General features: G+C 42.6%; 1 protein-coding gene across 1 annotated transcript in view; it reads left to right on the top strand.

Annotated features, from left to right (window-relative positions):
* Positions 1-15,497, top strand: part of LOC126191212 (hemicentin-1-like) — a 314,593-nt gene that overhangs the window by 155,402 nt on the left and 143,694 nt on the right. Inside the window, exon 3 of the mRNA XM_049932012.1 lies at positions 14,880-15,038. Within this exon, the coding sequence (XP_049787969.1) occupies positions 14,880-15,038 (159 nt within the window). The remainder of the gene's footprint in view (positions 1-14,879; positions 15,039-15,497) is intronic.

Below are 15,497 nucleotides of genomic sequence, written 5' to 3'. Positions count from 1 at the left end.
TACTCAGAAGCATCGATGAAGCGCGACTGGACAAAGCTCAGGCAACAGAAGAAAAAATGCAGAAGTTGGCCAAGAAAATGAGGAATAGGCGAGGCATTACTCCGGGAAGACGAGGGAGAGAATAAAGATTATTCCTATGAACAACATTAATCACTAGAAGTATAGCAGTACTGTCATAAACCGAAATAAAAACTTTTAATGCGAACTGCTGTAAACTGACTGTTTTGAGCTATATGTGCCTTTCCTCAGGAACTATAAAAGCTAACGAAACTTCCTGGCACATGAAAACTGTGTGCCGGACCGAGACTCGAACGCGAGACCTTTGCCTTTCGCGGGCAAGGTTCGCAGGACAGCTTCTGTGAAATTTGGAAAAGAGAAGACGAGGTACTGGCGGACGTAAGGCTGTGAGGACCTGGCCTGAGTCGTGCTTCGGTAGCTGAGACGGTAGAGCTCTTGCCCGTGGAAGGCAAATGTCCCGAGTTCGAGTCTCGGTCCGGCACAGAGTTTTAATCTGCGAGGAAGTTTCATATCAGCACACACTTCACTGCAGAAACACAATAATGTAATATAGGAACGTATTTTATATTTCAATACGAAGTTAACAATTTCTTCTGCAGGGAACAGCACAGACGAGCTATTTTAGTCATGTAAGGATTTAACAGATTTCGCTGCTATTGCTGATCAACGGAAATTACTTTAGTAGAAGATTCTAAGAAACAAGAATAAAACGTTTGTCTCTGTAGAAGTGGAGGCTATAGCATTACACTGTAACCACTTCACATGGCTGCAGATTTCTTCTTCAAGTAATGGACAGGTCGAAGTTGGACCTTGCGAAATCTGGGTAATGGGATAGATTTTCCTGTAGTTCATACTTTATACCGGTTGTTTTTATCGTTACCAGTCTTCTTCGAGTATATTGCTTAACTGTAAATGATTTTATTTACCTCACAATCGAAGCTTCTTCTATTGCACATCTTTCATCAGATGAGTGTAAAATATATGCGAGGTGTACCTCTAACAATGTTTCGTCCTTCGAAAGGTAACCAACAAGAGATATTCCCTTTGGACCCCGGAACGCACTGTCAGTAACGTTTTCAGAGTATGAAAATACGAAATAACTTTACAGAATTACTATCTTCTACGTACTGCATTTATTCCTGTTCCGCTCCTAGCGTTATGCAGCGGTAACTTGTTAAGTTATGTGCATACACAGTGAAAAGAGGAAGAAGAACATGGCCCCTGGAATTTCTAGTGGCCTTTTTAACTAGATGTCGAAGTAAAGAGATCTCCGGGTGGACCCATGTATCCTTTTGATTCATATCTTGCCTAATTACAATATGCCGGATGCGAAGTCTCAGTAGAAGGAACAAGAAAATACTTCACGGCTCGGAGTCCGTATGGAGCCTACTACATCTGACGCTTCAGATTTTGGTGCACTCTTGAATTCTTTCCAAACAAAAGCAAGGGCGATTGTTCTACTGAATTATTTCCGAAGTAAAATCATCCTGAGATGGCAGGCCGAACAAAAAAATTATTTTGTGTCTTACGTATATGCTATACTCATACATCTCTACTCTTTCAATCTCTGATCGCCTGCGTTTTATGTCTGTTCTGATCTGTAGCTGCAGTTTCGAAAAGTGCTCCACGTGAATCACTATCATGAAAAACGCTGCTACGATGGAATTCAACCACGCGTGTTCTAACTGTTGAAAGTATAAACTGGACTCATATTTCTTAACCATATTTTTTTAACTTAAGGTGGCAGTAAACACGTACAAACAACTGCTTTGAAAAGTGATATAAAACAAACAATTCCACAGATCAGCTAGAAATTTGAATTGCGTTTAACTTAAAATTAAAAAATTATTTTAATCAGTCTCACTTACTATTTTTCGCAATAGACGTTTCAAAGACGGTACCTCCATCATCAGTTGGATTAATTTGGATTTTTGTGAGCAGCCTATGGCACTGTCAAACAACGGAAGAAATAAAACCATTTTAGTACAAGGCGCAAATTTATGTTGGTGTCTTGATTGCAAACAGAAATATAAATTTAAATACCTGTGACCACTGAACTTGCGTCTGACTAGATTTACGACGCTTGAGACAGCTATACGTAACAGCATTGTGGGATGAAACTGCTACTGTATAAAATAACTGTTCAGCTGATGATTTAATGCTATTCAAAAAGAAACCGTTCTATGTCTCAATTAAAATTTGTAACTGTTATAAATACCACGTAAATTACAGGTTTTTTTATGGATTTTCTCGTAATTAAACTAAGCAATACACACGCGAAACTTAGGGACATCGCTCGGGGAAGGAAAGCAAGAAAAAATCTTGTTCCACATTATATCTATGAAAAATTATCCCAAAGTAACTCACGTACTGTAAACACAGCAGCTGTCAACATAAATAAAACGAATGAAAATGATATAAGCTCCTATGGCTTATGTCAGCGTTCGTCACATACACATGTGGCATAGAGTCCCACAAACTTTTTATTCATGTTATTTATGTTGACAATTTCTGTGTTTTCAGCAAGTGAGTTATTATTTCGTAAATTCTTAAGCCAGATTTTTCAAGGATGTACAGCTATGTCGAACGTATTTTTGTCGGTGGTATGTTTAACTTTGAAATGTATACTGAAGTCAACTTTAACCACTTGTACTAAATGATACAGTCGATGGAGAGTATGATGTTATGTAAAAATTTCTATGAGGCTGTGATCAAGCAACAAATAGAATTGTGGCAGATTCTGAGATATATTCGAAGGAGCATAGTGTGTGCCAAGAAAAGTGAAACGCAAACTTGTGAAAAGACGGAAAAACCCTCTTGAAGTGAATCGGGTAATGAACAGAGACGAATGCTTTGCTTGTCAACTTTTGTTTTGTTTCTCTCTGGTCCGTAAGATGAATGCTCCAGCGTACATCAGACATTTTATAAATACAGGCCGCTACGAATTGGATTAAGAAAAGGAAAGAAAAAAGAAAAAAATATGACATACCGCGAAGGAATTATGCGAATGGGATGGATATCGGTGGATGCAATGTACATGTGCAGGCAAACAAGTGACGGCAATTTCAGAAACATTGGATGATTTATTCAAAATGTGGCGCATTACAAACTGAGCAAGTAAGTAACGCACTGGTCCAGTTCTGGCCCTTATGAAAGCAGTTTTTCGGTTTGGCATTGATTGATAGAGTTGTTTAATGTCCTCCTGTGGGACATCGTTCCAAATTCTGTCCAGCTGGTGAATTAGATCGTCAAAAACCTGACCTGGTTGCAGGACTCTGCCCATAATGAGACAAATTTTCTGAGTTGGGGAGAGATCCATTGATCTTGCTGGCCAGGGTAGGGTTTGGCAAGCGCGGAGACAAGCAGCAGAAACAGTCGTCGTGTGCGGGCGGGCGTTATCTTGCTGAAATGTAAGCGCACAATAGCTTGACCCGAAGAGCAACAAAAAGCACCTATAAATCGTTGACGTACCGCTGTTCTGTAAAGGTGCCGCGGATGACAAGCAATGGGGCGTGCCACGAAAAGAAATGTCAGCCCAGATCGTTACATGACTGTCAGGTCATATGGCGGACAACAGTCTTCTCTGCTCCTCGGGCATCAGTTCGAAGCGAGGCTCATCACCGAACAGAGTTCTACTTTCGTCAGTGAGATTCCAAGCCGGAAGACGTGTCTCCACGGGCAGCGGTGACATAAAAGCCTGACGCTGCCCGCCATGTGGCGCGATATACAGGAGTGATGGTCTGGGGTGCCATTCTTTTCCCCCTCAGAGCAGGATCTCTTTGGTTGTCATTACAGCGCAGCGATACGTCGACGATATTCTACTCCCCGTTTAGTTGCCCCCCAGGGCAGTCGCACTCGCATTATTCCTTCCCGGTATGCTTTCTTTTTTTGAGCGTGTTTGACCAATAATACAGTTGAGCAATGTCTGGGAAATAGTTCCCGCATTTGGTATTTACAATATCGAATAGTGTGGCTTTAAACTCCATATCGGCCCACATTCATTAGTTGGAAGGAATCTGGAACAAAAGACGGCAGGCAACACAGTGAATGGGGCCCTCCGCCTTCCCGCAGCCCCCCCCCCCCTAAATATTTTCCCCTACGCTTGAAATTAGCCAGTGCTCCGCAGGGAAGCAGACAGCGGCGCAGCTATACAAAGGACCCGGAGAAGCAGAGGCTGGAAACAGAAGGCCCTCGGCCCGATTGTAATCTGCCTCGCCTCGCCACCAGCGTCTGAGCTGTAATGGATTCCACATCTCTGGCAGCAGAACGCACGTTTCGCTCCATCTCCAAACCCGCAGACTGCCGTCACAAACAAAGCTACGAACATCGTAAATACTAGAGGGCTTACCAAGCTGTACTCCAATTTACATTGTGTTTTATGACCTTGGATCATCACTAAATCGAGTAGAATACACGACGACTGGGATGTATTTATGGGTTCACATACTGTTGCAGCCACACTTTCCCCCTCTCTGTCTCTCTTTCCCCTCTGTCTCTGTAGCTTTCTCTCTCTCTCTCTCTCTTTCTCTCTCTCCTTATTCCTCTCCCTCTCCCTCTCTTCCTTTCCTTATGTGTACGACAAGTGTGGGAGTCCGTTTACATATATGAGTGGAAGAATTCAGCATGCATGTTCCAGCTATTGACATGTAATATTTCATCGAATCAGAGCTGTGGGATATATTTGTCACCTGCACTGTGAATCAAATTAACAATAACGCACTTGAAGCAGATAACAGGGAGACCCTCATTAAAGAAATGCACTTGAATTTTATTTCTTCCCTGTCACAAGCTACAAGCTTTACAATAATCACAATATCTTTATAGTTAACGCACCAAAACATCAGTCTCTAAACCGACAAATATTAAGACTTTTTTCTTCTTTTTACAAAGAGTACTGCACCAGTGTAGCTGCCTTTTCCTCTGCTAGCTGTGAGCCGCCATATCGGATTCTGAGGTCCTCTTACAGTAGGCGACACCGAATACACTCTCTCGTAGGGAATCCGCAGCGTTTTGGACACTCCACTTTCCTGATTGCTTTTGGTTCTGTCCGCTCCAGCACTCGATTACGTTAAGAGTTCTCCAAACAAGGAAGCTGTATTGACGTAATGGAACAGACTGTTCAGCGTGCTTTGTCTACTCGTTCATCTTTCACAAAAACGCTTTTTGAAATTTACTCACGATTTGACTCTGCTGATAGTGTAATCTCTTGGTCTTTATTGATAAAGCTCCTCCTTTATCATAATCATGAACTGTAGTAAATGCATCTATGGACTTGAGCGTGGCATTTACAGGCGATCCAAATCAAAGTATTATGTGCTCGAGCTATATGAATTAATTGAGGTATATTTTTAACTGCTTTTATTTACGCAGAAATTACCTGTCTTTTCTAAAGTCATAGTGTCAGTACGGATTTTCTTTCGCACCAGTTATCCAAAATGTTTGATTTATTTAACATACTTTTTTCATGACGACACTATCCCATTATGGAGCTCTTACAATTAATATGTCCTTAACCATAATTAGAGAGTGTTATGCATCACCAGTAATTACCAAAATTATACCACGATTTTATAAGGGAGAGACTGATGTGTCTAACAATGATAGTTTGCTGCCTGCTTATTTATTCTGATGTTAGTAGTGGCATCTTAATTTTAAGAACTTGGGATGATGTCTGGAATTATGTTGAGATAAATAAGTCACACATTTCGACAATTGCTGCCAAATATTGTAATACAGACCACAGCTAAGACCGGTTGCACAACGTGACGACGCTAAATCTTTGTAGTCCCATGGATGACGTCTAGACATGTATATTATCTTCACTAACCCGTTACTTCGGCTGAAACAATGACCACATTTTCACACAACCAAGTACAGTCTCTCAATGTTTCCATGCTTGTTGCAATATTACGACTAGCTTCACATCTCAAAACTGGAAGCTTTGTACGAACACGATATGGTTTCGACAGCGAGTATCCAATGTGCTTCCCGCCAAATTTAATATCAGCGCAGCACCACCACGGAGTACTGTGCGTTTGGGTGTGGGAGGCAGTCATAAATTCTTCGCCCTTCTACAACATCGACGTCCTCCTGTAGGGTGAACATAAATTAGGGCGAGGTGAGAATCATGACAGCGAACAGCAGAATCTGTCGTTCGTGGATGACATATTTCTTCTGTCTGAAGACATAAAATCGGACGAGAATTGGTACTCAGAAAGTACAAATGACAAGAGACCAGTATTGAAATGTGTGTATGTGAATTCCTAAGGGACCTAACTGCTGAGGTCAACGGTCCCTAGACTTACAAACTACTTAAACTAACTTATGCTAGGAATAACACACACACACACCCATGTCAGAGGGAGGACTCGAACCTCCTTTGGGAGGGGTCGCCCAATCCGTGACATGGCGCCGCAAACATCGCGGCTACACCGCGTCGCGTGGCACGACTATTGAAACTAGGGTGTACACACAAGAACAAAGGATTGCCAATAGTCTGATGTCACACACTGCTGATCTGCTGAAGCATCCATCTTTTAGTCCACTGAGGCATCTCTGTTTATCTTTCAACTGAGCATCACTACTGTCGCATGGAGATGCCTGGCGGCCTGCAGCACTTCCATGCCTCCACTGTAGGCGGTCACTACGCGACACTTTTGTGATACGATGATAGTGCAACCGCCCGACTGTCCCAGCATTTCTTTAACTCTCCTGGGTGGCCGGAAGACTGGTCTGATTGCTCGCGTGTTTAAGACTCTCCCTATCTTACCTGATGCCCAGCAGTATAGAAGTCGCACTCTCTGTTGGTCCTCCTCGCTCGACTGAACGAGCATCGCAACTTGGTTTCCTCGACAGAGTAATGGTTTGAATGCTCATTCCTTCTGAACATGCCCGTCAGATTATCAATCGCCGAAATGGTCCGGGCTCTGTGTACTAGGGCGCTCCACACGTCTCCCTTCTGAGCTAGCTGGTATAGATCTGCATGAGTCACCTTTCAATACGCAGGTAGCGGAGTGATCCATCTACTTCCCATTCAATCAGTTTATCTAAAAATGCGAACTTCCCGCCCTTCCCCAACTTCGCGGTAAATTTTATGTTTGCATGTATGCCTTTCATATGATCGAAGAATGGCTTCACCATGCTCTTTGAATGTTTGCACAGAATTGTCTCCAGAGCTGTTCTCTGCACCTGCCTGACAGGTAGAACATCATACGTTAATGTATTCTTCGTAGCATAATTGGTAAGGTCGTGTGCAAGTCACCGGTGGTACATGGTGTCTGACAGGAGGATCTAGAAGAATCAGCAGTGGTGTGTGCCACCCAAAGCGAGAATATAACGCGAGTTACTAGCAGTACATTCTGTCTGATGGGAGGGTATAACATGAACAACCGGTTGCACATTTCCGATGGGAGGATCTAGTGAGAACCACCAGTGGTGCACGCCATTCGTTTGGAGAATTGCATAAGCCTCAATGGTACATGCCGCATCATGGGAGGATCTATCATGAGGCACTGATGGCACACACTGGCTGATAGGATCATTTAGCATGAGCCAGCGGTGGTACATACAATCCAATGGGACGATCTAGCTTAATCCACCATGGTATATGCAATTCCATGGAAGGCTCTAGCATGAGGCAGTGGTGGTACACACCACACAGTGGGAGGATCTAGCATGAGCCTCAGGTGGTACATACCATGTAATAGGAGGTAAGTCACCGCTGGTACGCACTACAACTTGAGTCATCACTGGTACATAGCGTCTGATAAGACGATCTAGTGTGAGCCACTGGTGATACAAGCCATCCTATGGGAAAATATAATGTGAGGCCATGGTGGTAAACACCACCCTGTGGAGGAATCTAGCTTGAGCCACCACTGGTACCTGCTGCCTGATAGGACCATCTAGCGTGAGCTACTGGTGTTAAACAAGGGACGAACGTCTTCATCGAGCATTGGTCCATCTTTGAAAAGAACTACACTAGCTTTTCTACGTGGCTGAGACTCGGCATGTACTTGGGAAACTTTCTAATGGATGTGACACCACATGGCTGCTCTTAGCTCACGAAATTTACATTAATTACACGCTGTTGGCTTGTGGGTGCATAGCTGGCTCCCGATAGCGTCCCAGACGCGTTCCATTGGTTTCATATGAGACGAATGTGATGGCCAAGACTTCAATTTGTGTTCCGTGTCATGGTCCTCAAACCACTGTGGTATGTTTCTGCCCATGTGACACGGACAGTTATCCTACTGGAATCGTTATCGTTATTGGAGAAGACGTCACTGTTTAGTGATTGCAGTTGGTCTGCAACAGTGGTCAAATAATACACATCTGTCGGCTTGCCTTCGATTACCACTACAGGCCCCATAGAAGACCAGAAAAATGATGTTGGTGTCGGTTTGCTGCCGATCCTAGTATGATAATCCTGACACTGAACTCCTCACAGGCGACAACGAGGCGGAAACAGATGATGTACGAACTCAGATTGAAAGGAGATATGGAATGGAATCGACTATGCTAATAAATCACCCTACCATTCTTACCAGTCAGAATTAGAGATTTAACAAAATATGAGTGCGTGTACAGGGATTCCCTTGTTTAAACCTTACACATTTGATCATTGCGCCACCTGGATAAATGCCTGTCGATCCACACGAATTATAGAATTACCATAAAGAGATGTCCATAGGTCCAACACGTCAAATATTCGGTACTTCGCATTCCATGTTTATAATTGAAAAAGAAACAGGATATGAAAAACATTTTTTATTCAATTGGGCCTGCAGCATACTATACGTCACATAATGACATGTTATAAAGAATATCCATAATAGGTACAATGTAATTATGTGTTTTCGTTTCACCACAAATATATTTTGGCTTTCATTGACATTTAGAACTAACTCACGAAAACAGTCGTGCTCAAAAGTATCCGAACGACCTGAATTGCATTTCGCCTGATTCTAATGCAACCCACATGACGTAGCTGCCTAGCAGATCCTCTAATCGCTCCTCGGTGCAGTCGTTTGACTATTGAAAATGGTTCCAACAAGTCACCACTAGGAAACACTGCTCTGTATCGCAATACCTCAAGATGTAAAGTAATACCAGGGTACTACAAATATCAGGGAACATCTTATCACAGATAAGACGGTCCATAGGACTTGTAAGCTCACATTTATTACAATAAATGACATACCTGAAATGTTACCACTCTCATTATTACGTCAGATAGGTAATTCACGTAGTAAGTTCGTCGTATTCATGATTTCATCTTCAAAGTAACATACCGTACATATTATTTAACACAAAATTACTTTAAAAATTTTAGTTACTCACGAGCAGCTACTTGAGAATATGTATGAACTTCAAATGACACGACGACCGTCTCGTTCTGCATATGGATTCAAACCCAGAACATGCTAAGTCATCAAAGACTTCGTGACTAACGGAAACTAACAGTAATTCCTGGCTAGGCATACAGGCATACCTCGATTTTAGACAGAATCAGTTAGCAAATATCAACTTTAAATTACATAATGTAAACATGTTTAACGGACGCGAACTCCTACCCGGCATCTATTGTCCTTGTTAACGAACTACGGGAGATGTTAAATATTGCTTCTTCACAAGTAAATTACTTGAAATGCCGTGAGGTAAATCTTTGTGTCGGACAGGGATTCGAACTCAGAACCTAATTGGATTGTCATCGAAGCACAATCAACTGTGACATATCTGATTTTCTCGGCAGTAGCTAGATGTTTTAACTGAAATGACTAGACGAGACATTAATTTTTTCTTTCCCAGGACTCCAACCTGGCACCTATCGCTGTTATATTCTAGAGAAAACGAACTTTAAAAATGGGTTTGTTACACCAGCAGCAACATGTGAGCATGTTTGAACTAGAAATAATATGACGAAGAGTTCATTGCTGACTGGGAATGGAACCCCATACATATCGTTGTTGACCGCACACAAAGAGACGTCAGCTACCGAATTTTTCTCCACCAACAGCTCGGAATAACATAATGGAACTTACAGTGATCTCGCAAACAGTTCTGGGTCTCACTGGGACTCAAAAACGTCAGATATCGTTAAGGTTGACAACGAATGAAACATCAAAATTAAACATCAAAATTATTATCCACCAGCAGATAGGTGTTCTCATGCTAGAGATTGATAATACATAATGAAAGCTTTAGTGCCAGGCCAGGATTCGAACCGTCTCACGCGCAATATGTGAAGATGTTGAGGGATCAAATAAAAGAGGGAATAAGTGTCCTGTGACCCTACATAGCGTTTGTTTCGTCGCTAGAAATAAATAACTAGTATAAAAACGTTACTGTTGATAGAGTTTCTACGAGTCGCGCCTCCTGACTTTATTGTGGTTCAACCTAACGTCAACTTGGTAGGGAAGGAATATCATGTTTAACATGAATGTCAGACCACAATTCCATTATACCTTCTACACTTGGCGTAGCCAGAAGAGAACAGAGTCTGTCTCTCCGTATCAAAAATCATTAGCAGAAGTTGGGATCGAACCCAGACCACATGTATATGAACCTGGCATCAATCCAAGGGATCACCAAATTTTCTTGTCAGTCACTCATTTTTCTATCTAAACAAGGTTCTGCCACTCTGGATGAGAATTCTGACACACAGGCTCCTTGTAGTGGTTTGCAGCATGTTCAGTACATTCATTTACTTGGTTGACCGAATCGCCCTGAACTAGCTGCCTCGGATATCCAGTGCATACATTCAACTCTAATTTGTAATCACCGAAATAAAATCACATAACTGACACCTACACAGAACTGCCAACAGTGTAGGATGCATAAATTTAAATAGGAAGTGTTCCTTTCGACTTGAGCTACTCTATTGCGCAACCTGTTTGTTGAAAACGTCATGCAGTGCAAAAGAAAAGCTGTAACTGTCTGTCTCTCAGAAGTCTAGATCCTTCCATATGCATTATATCACAGCACTGTGCAATGCGGAAGTTCTGGAGGAATTGTTGTTGACTTGTGGAGGTGTCATAGCTATGTGCCAGCTAGTAGCGTAATAGTTAGCGTCGTGCACTGTTGATGGGACGTCGCGAGTTCAGGTACTTTCACTGCTACATTTTTTAAAATGCAATACTGCTGTCTGCTGAAGTTATCGATCTAATGGAACTTTGAACATAATTCCCTTCACTTCTCAACCCAAAATAGTCGCATGTGGATAAAGGGCTAACTTCTACGACATTTTGTTCTTTTCAGGTTTAATAGATGGCCAGGCTACAGATGCATCTCGAAACTTTTGTATTATGTATGGGGAGAGCGCATCGTGCCAAAATACGTCAGAAAAGCATTTTCTACATTAGCTGTCGTGTGGCAGTGGCATTTTATTCTTCATCAAACCATATTTGACAGGTTTAACGCAGAAAAAGTTTTCTACAAGCATGTAATCTGTAAACTGCATGTGTATTGTCAGACTGTTATAGAGAATTCGCATATATCGTTGATGACTAATTTCTCTCTCATGTTAAATAATGTTTTAACACCACTAAAAGAACCTTTACGAAAATTGTTCATTGTATTATAAGAAATGAAATAAAACTACCCACGATAACCTTACGACGAAAGTCTCATTCAATAAAACTGAGTATCTGTACGCAAGCATGCCTGTATCGGCACGAATTAGTAAAGTACTAATCACTTAGATTTCGTTTGGTTCTGTGTTTCATTGGTACGCTGTGTCATAGTCAAGTGGCACGCAAATGTGCCATTTCATAAATAAAGTTATGTATTCCCAGAAACCCAAAATTTGCTTGTCAGCAGCGGAAAGAGGCGTTACCTGTTGTGCAGCATTGTAAGTTTTTCACCATTGCACTGTGAACCAAAAGTATTTTCTTGCGCTTTCCTTACAGATGTCTGATCTGACTCATTGTAGCTCTTTCAGAGAAGGGATAAAAACGTTACAGTCAGCTGGACTCGAATCGCGAAACAGAACAGACGCTTTCCTATAGGCGAGCACGTCACCACACAGCTAGCGAAGACGTATTTGTTCAGCAATCATCATACAAGACAAATTGTGGCTAGAACTCGTAAACCGCTATTTAACGGACGAGATAAGTTGCGATTTCCACGTGCAACGACTTTCCTGGGCTGAAAACCGTAAATTTACAATCTTCTGTTACACCTCAAGAGATAATAACTCAGATTATTCAACAGAAATGACAGGAAAAATCAAGTGAACTTTGAGGCTTAATTCCGTGCACACCAGTAAGTAACTCGTCGATCACAGAGTTGTCAAACATACACTGCATGGTTGCCAAATATCAGTTACACTTCCAGCAGGAAGAAGATGAACCGATGTGATCCTACAGTGGGCTTTGAAATGACCATAGCTGACGTCTCAAAGACGCGGCTGCTACGGCCTGGAAGACGTGAATCCGTCTGATTCACATTTCTGTAACTGGGTTTAGGGACTGGAGCGAAGTTACTAATAATACTGAGAACTGACTGCAAACTAAGCTTCATAACTCAGTAAGTCTCATAGTTGTTTTTATATTTATTTCGTAAGTGTACCTAAAATTAACGATCTCAATGATGGACGTTTTCGTGCCTCGCTGTTAGTAGAGCAAAACAAATAAATAAAAATAAAAGAAGAATGTGTGTGTGTGTGTGTGGGTGGGTGGGTTGGAGAGGGAGCGAGAGAGAGAGAGAGAGATAGAGAGAGAGTGAGGGAGAGAGGTAAAAATAAAAAATAAAAATGAGTGTGAGAGTAAAAAATTGTTGCAATGAAACTGAATCATGGTATGTAAAGAAATCTTTCATTAAAATGACACGTTCCACATCATTACGAAACGTCGTATTCATGATCTATGGAACAAGTATTAATCTAATCTAATCATACCATATTGCTGACTAGTCACGGAGAGGCACGAATTACAGAAATTTTCGCCAATATCGCTCTGTATACACACCACTGACCATTAAAATTGCAAAACCAAGAAGAAATGCAGATGATAAACGGGTATTCATTGGACAAATATATTTTACTAGAAGTGACATATGATTACATTTTCACACTGTTTGGGTGCATAGATCCTGAGAAATCAGTACCAAGAACAACCACCTCTGGCCGTAATAACGGCCTTGATACCCCTGGGCATTGGATCAAACAGAGCTTGGAGGGCGAGTACAGGTACAGCTGGCCATGCAACATCAACACGATATCACAGTTCATCAGGTGTAGTGACTGGCGTATTGTGACTAGCCAGTTGCTTGGCCACCATCGACAAGACGTTTTCAATTGGTGAGAGATCTGGAGAATGTGCTGGCCAGGGCAGCAGTCGAACATTTTCTGTATCCAGAAAGGCCCGTACAGGACCTGCAACATGCGGTCGTGCATTATCCTGCTGCAATGTAGGGTTTCGCATGGATCGAATGAAGGGTAGAGCCACGGGTCGTAACTGATCTGAAACTTAACGTCCACTGTTCAAAGTGCCGTCAATGCGAACAAGAGGTGACCGAGACGTGTAACCAGTGGCACCCCATACCATCACGCCGGGTGATACGCCAGTATAGCGATGACGAGTACACGCTTCCAATATGCGGTCACCGCGATGTCGCCAAACACGGATGCGACCATCATGATGCTGTAAACAGATGCCTGTCATCTCGACTGCTAGTTATACGAGGCCGTTGTGATCCAGCACGGCGTTTCGTATTATCTTCGTGAACCCACCGATTCCATATTCTGCTAACAGTCATTGGATCTCGACCAACGCGTGCAGCAATGTCGCGATACGATAAACCGCAATCGCGATAGGCTACAATCCGACCTTTATCAGAGTCGGAAAGATGATGGTACGCATTTCTCCTCCTTACACGAGTCATCACAAGACTCACCGGAGGAGAAACACCCCTCTGAAGATGTCCAGCGCAGCTCTGGACGAAACGTTAGGAGCTGAAGAGTTTCATGGACCACGACCTTACATCCCGGAAGGTTTACCAGAAGATACATCACAACAACGTTTCACCAGGCAACGCTGGTCAACTGCTGTTTGTGTATAAGAAATCGGTTGGAAACTTTCCTCATGTCAGCACGTTGTAGGTGTCGCCACCGGCACCAAACTTGTGTGAATCCTCTGAAAAGCTAATCATTTGCATAGCACAGCATCTTCTTCCTGTCGGTTAAATCTCGCATCTGTAGCACGTCGTTTTCGTGGTGTAGCAGTTTTAATGGCCAGTAGTGCAGTAGACAGGATAATGAGTAGATTTTGTCTTGTTGTAGTTGTGGTCCCAGTCCTGAGACTGGTCTGATACAGCTGTCCATGTTACTCTTCATCTCCCAGCACCTACTGCAGCCTACATCCTTCTGTATCTGCTTAGTGTATTCATCTCTTGGTCTCCCTCTACGATTTTTACCCTCCACGCTGCCCTCCAGTACTAAATTGGTGATCCCTTCATGCCTGAGAACATGTCCTACCAACCGATCCCTTCTTCGATTTTCTCTTATCGAAATAAATAACTGCCATTCTTTAACCAAACTGGACGAAATTAAAATCCACTCATTGTGATGATAAAGGTGAGACTCCCACGAAAGGTAATAGTCACACACTGTATCTGCATAAGCCTAACGTGATTGTAGTTCCCCAGACAGAGATTAAAGAGACCCAAGATAGAACTCGATTCCTGGCGTGGCAGTTGAAGAAGAATGGGTGTTACCGAATACTGAATATTTGAATGATCCTTTTCACAATAGGCAAGAAATCTAAAGAACCGCGTTCTGTTGTGCCTATGTACTGTTTGCGTTATTTGATTTTACGGCACGTTGACACGTTTAACTGAGATGTTTCCCGCCGCTCACACAGGTGAGGGCGCCTTCATCAATCTGACTGCGCTGGGCCGGTCGGCGTCGCTGCCGCTCTCCATGGACGACGACTCGCCCTACCTGAGGGATCTCTACTGGCCGCACAACGACTCCTGGCAGATCGCCGGCTTCGACGACGCCGAGGAAGGCCACCTGATCGGTAAGCGCACACCTCTCTGACCGCGCTCTCAGAACAGCTCTCCAACATTCCAGGAGATGCCGATGACGCCTGTCGCGTCTGTCAAATCTTTGCCGACTTGCCGCTGTCTCCTCCCTCTCAAATCGTTCATAAGCTTCACTTTAGTGCTCTGTTTCCTCATTTTTATTTAATCTTAAGCAATGCCATGTAACAAGGTAATTGTAATATTTCTTTCATCTTCTTCTTCTTCTTTTGCCATGTGTTTTGCATTTGTCTCTTACGACCACTTAATCAGTGTTTCAGTTTCCTGGAATTAATTTGATCTCTTCACCTCTTTGTCAAGCTACCTATTGATCTTATCCATATTGGACAAGAATTTATTGATGTTATAGGCATCATATTTCCTTTCATCCTTGTGACACGTCTTCTCCATCAATTTGTATACTCCTTAATTTGTTCATTTCCTCTTTTATATTCAAC

Source organism: Schistocerca cancellata, chromosome 6 (assembly GCF_023864275.1).
Source record: "Schistocerca cancellata isolate TAMUIC-IGC-003103 chromosome 6, iqSchCanc2.1, whole genome shotgun sequence".
NCBI lineage: Eukaryota > Metazoa > Arthropoda > Insecta > Orthoptera > Acrididae > Schistocerca > Schistocerca cancellata.
This window is presented reverse-complemented; position numbering and strand designations above follow the sequence as displayed.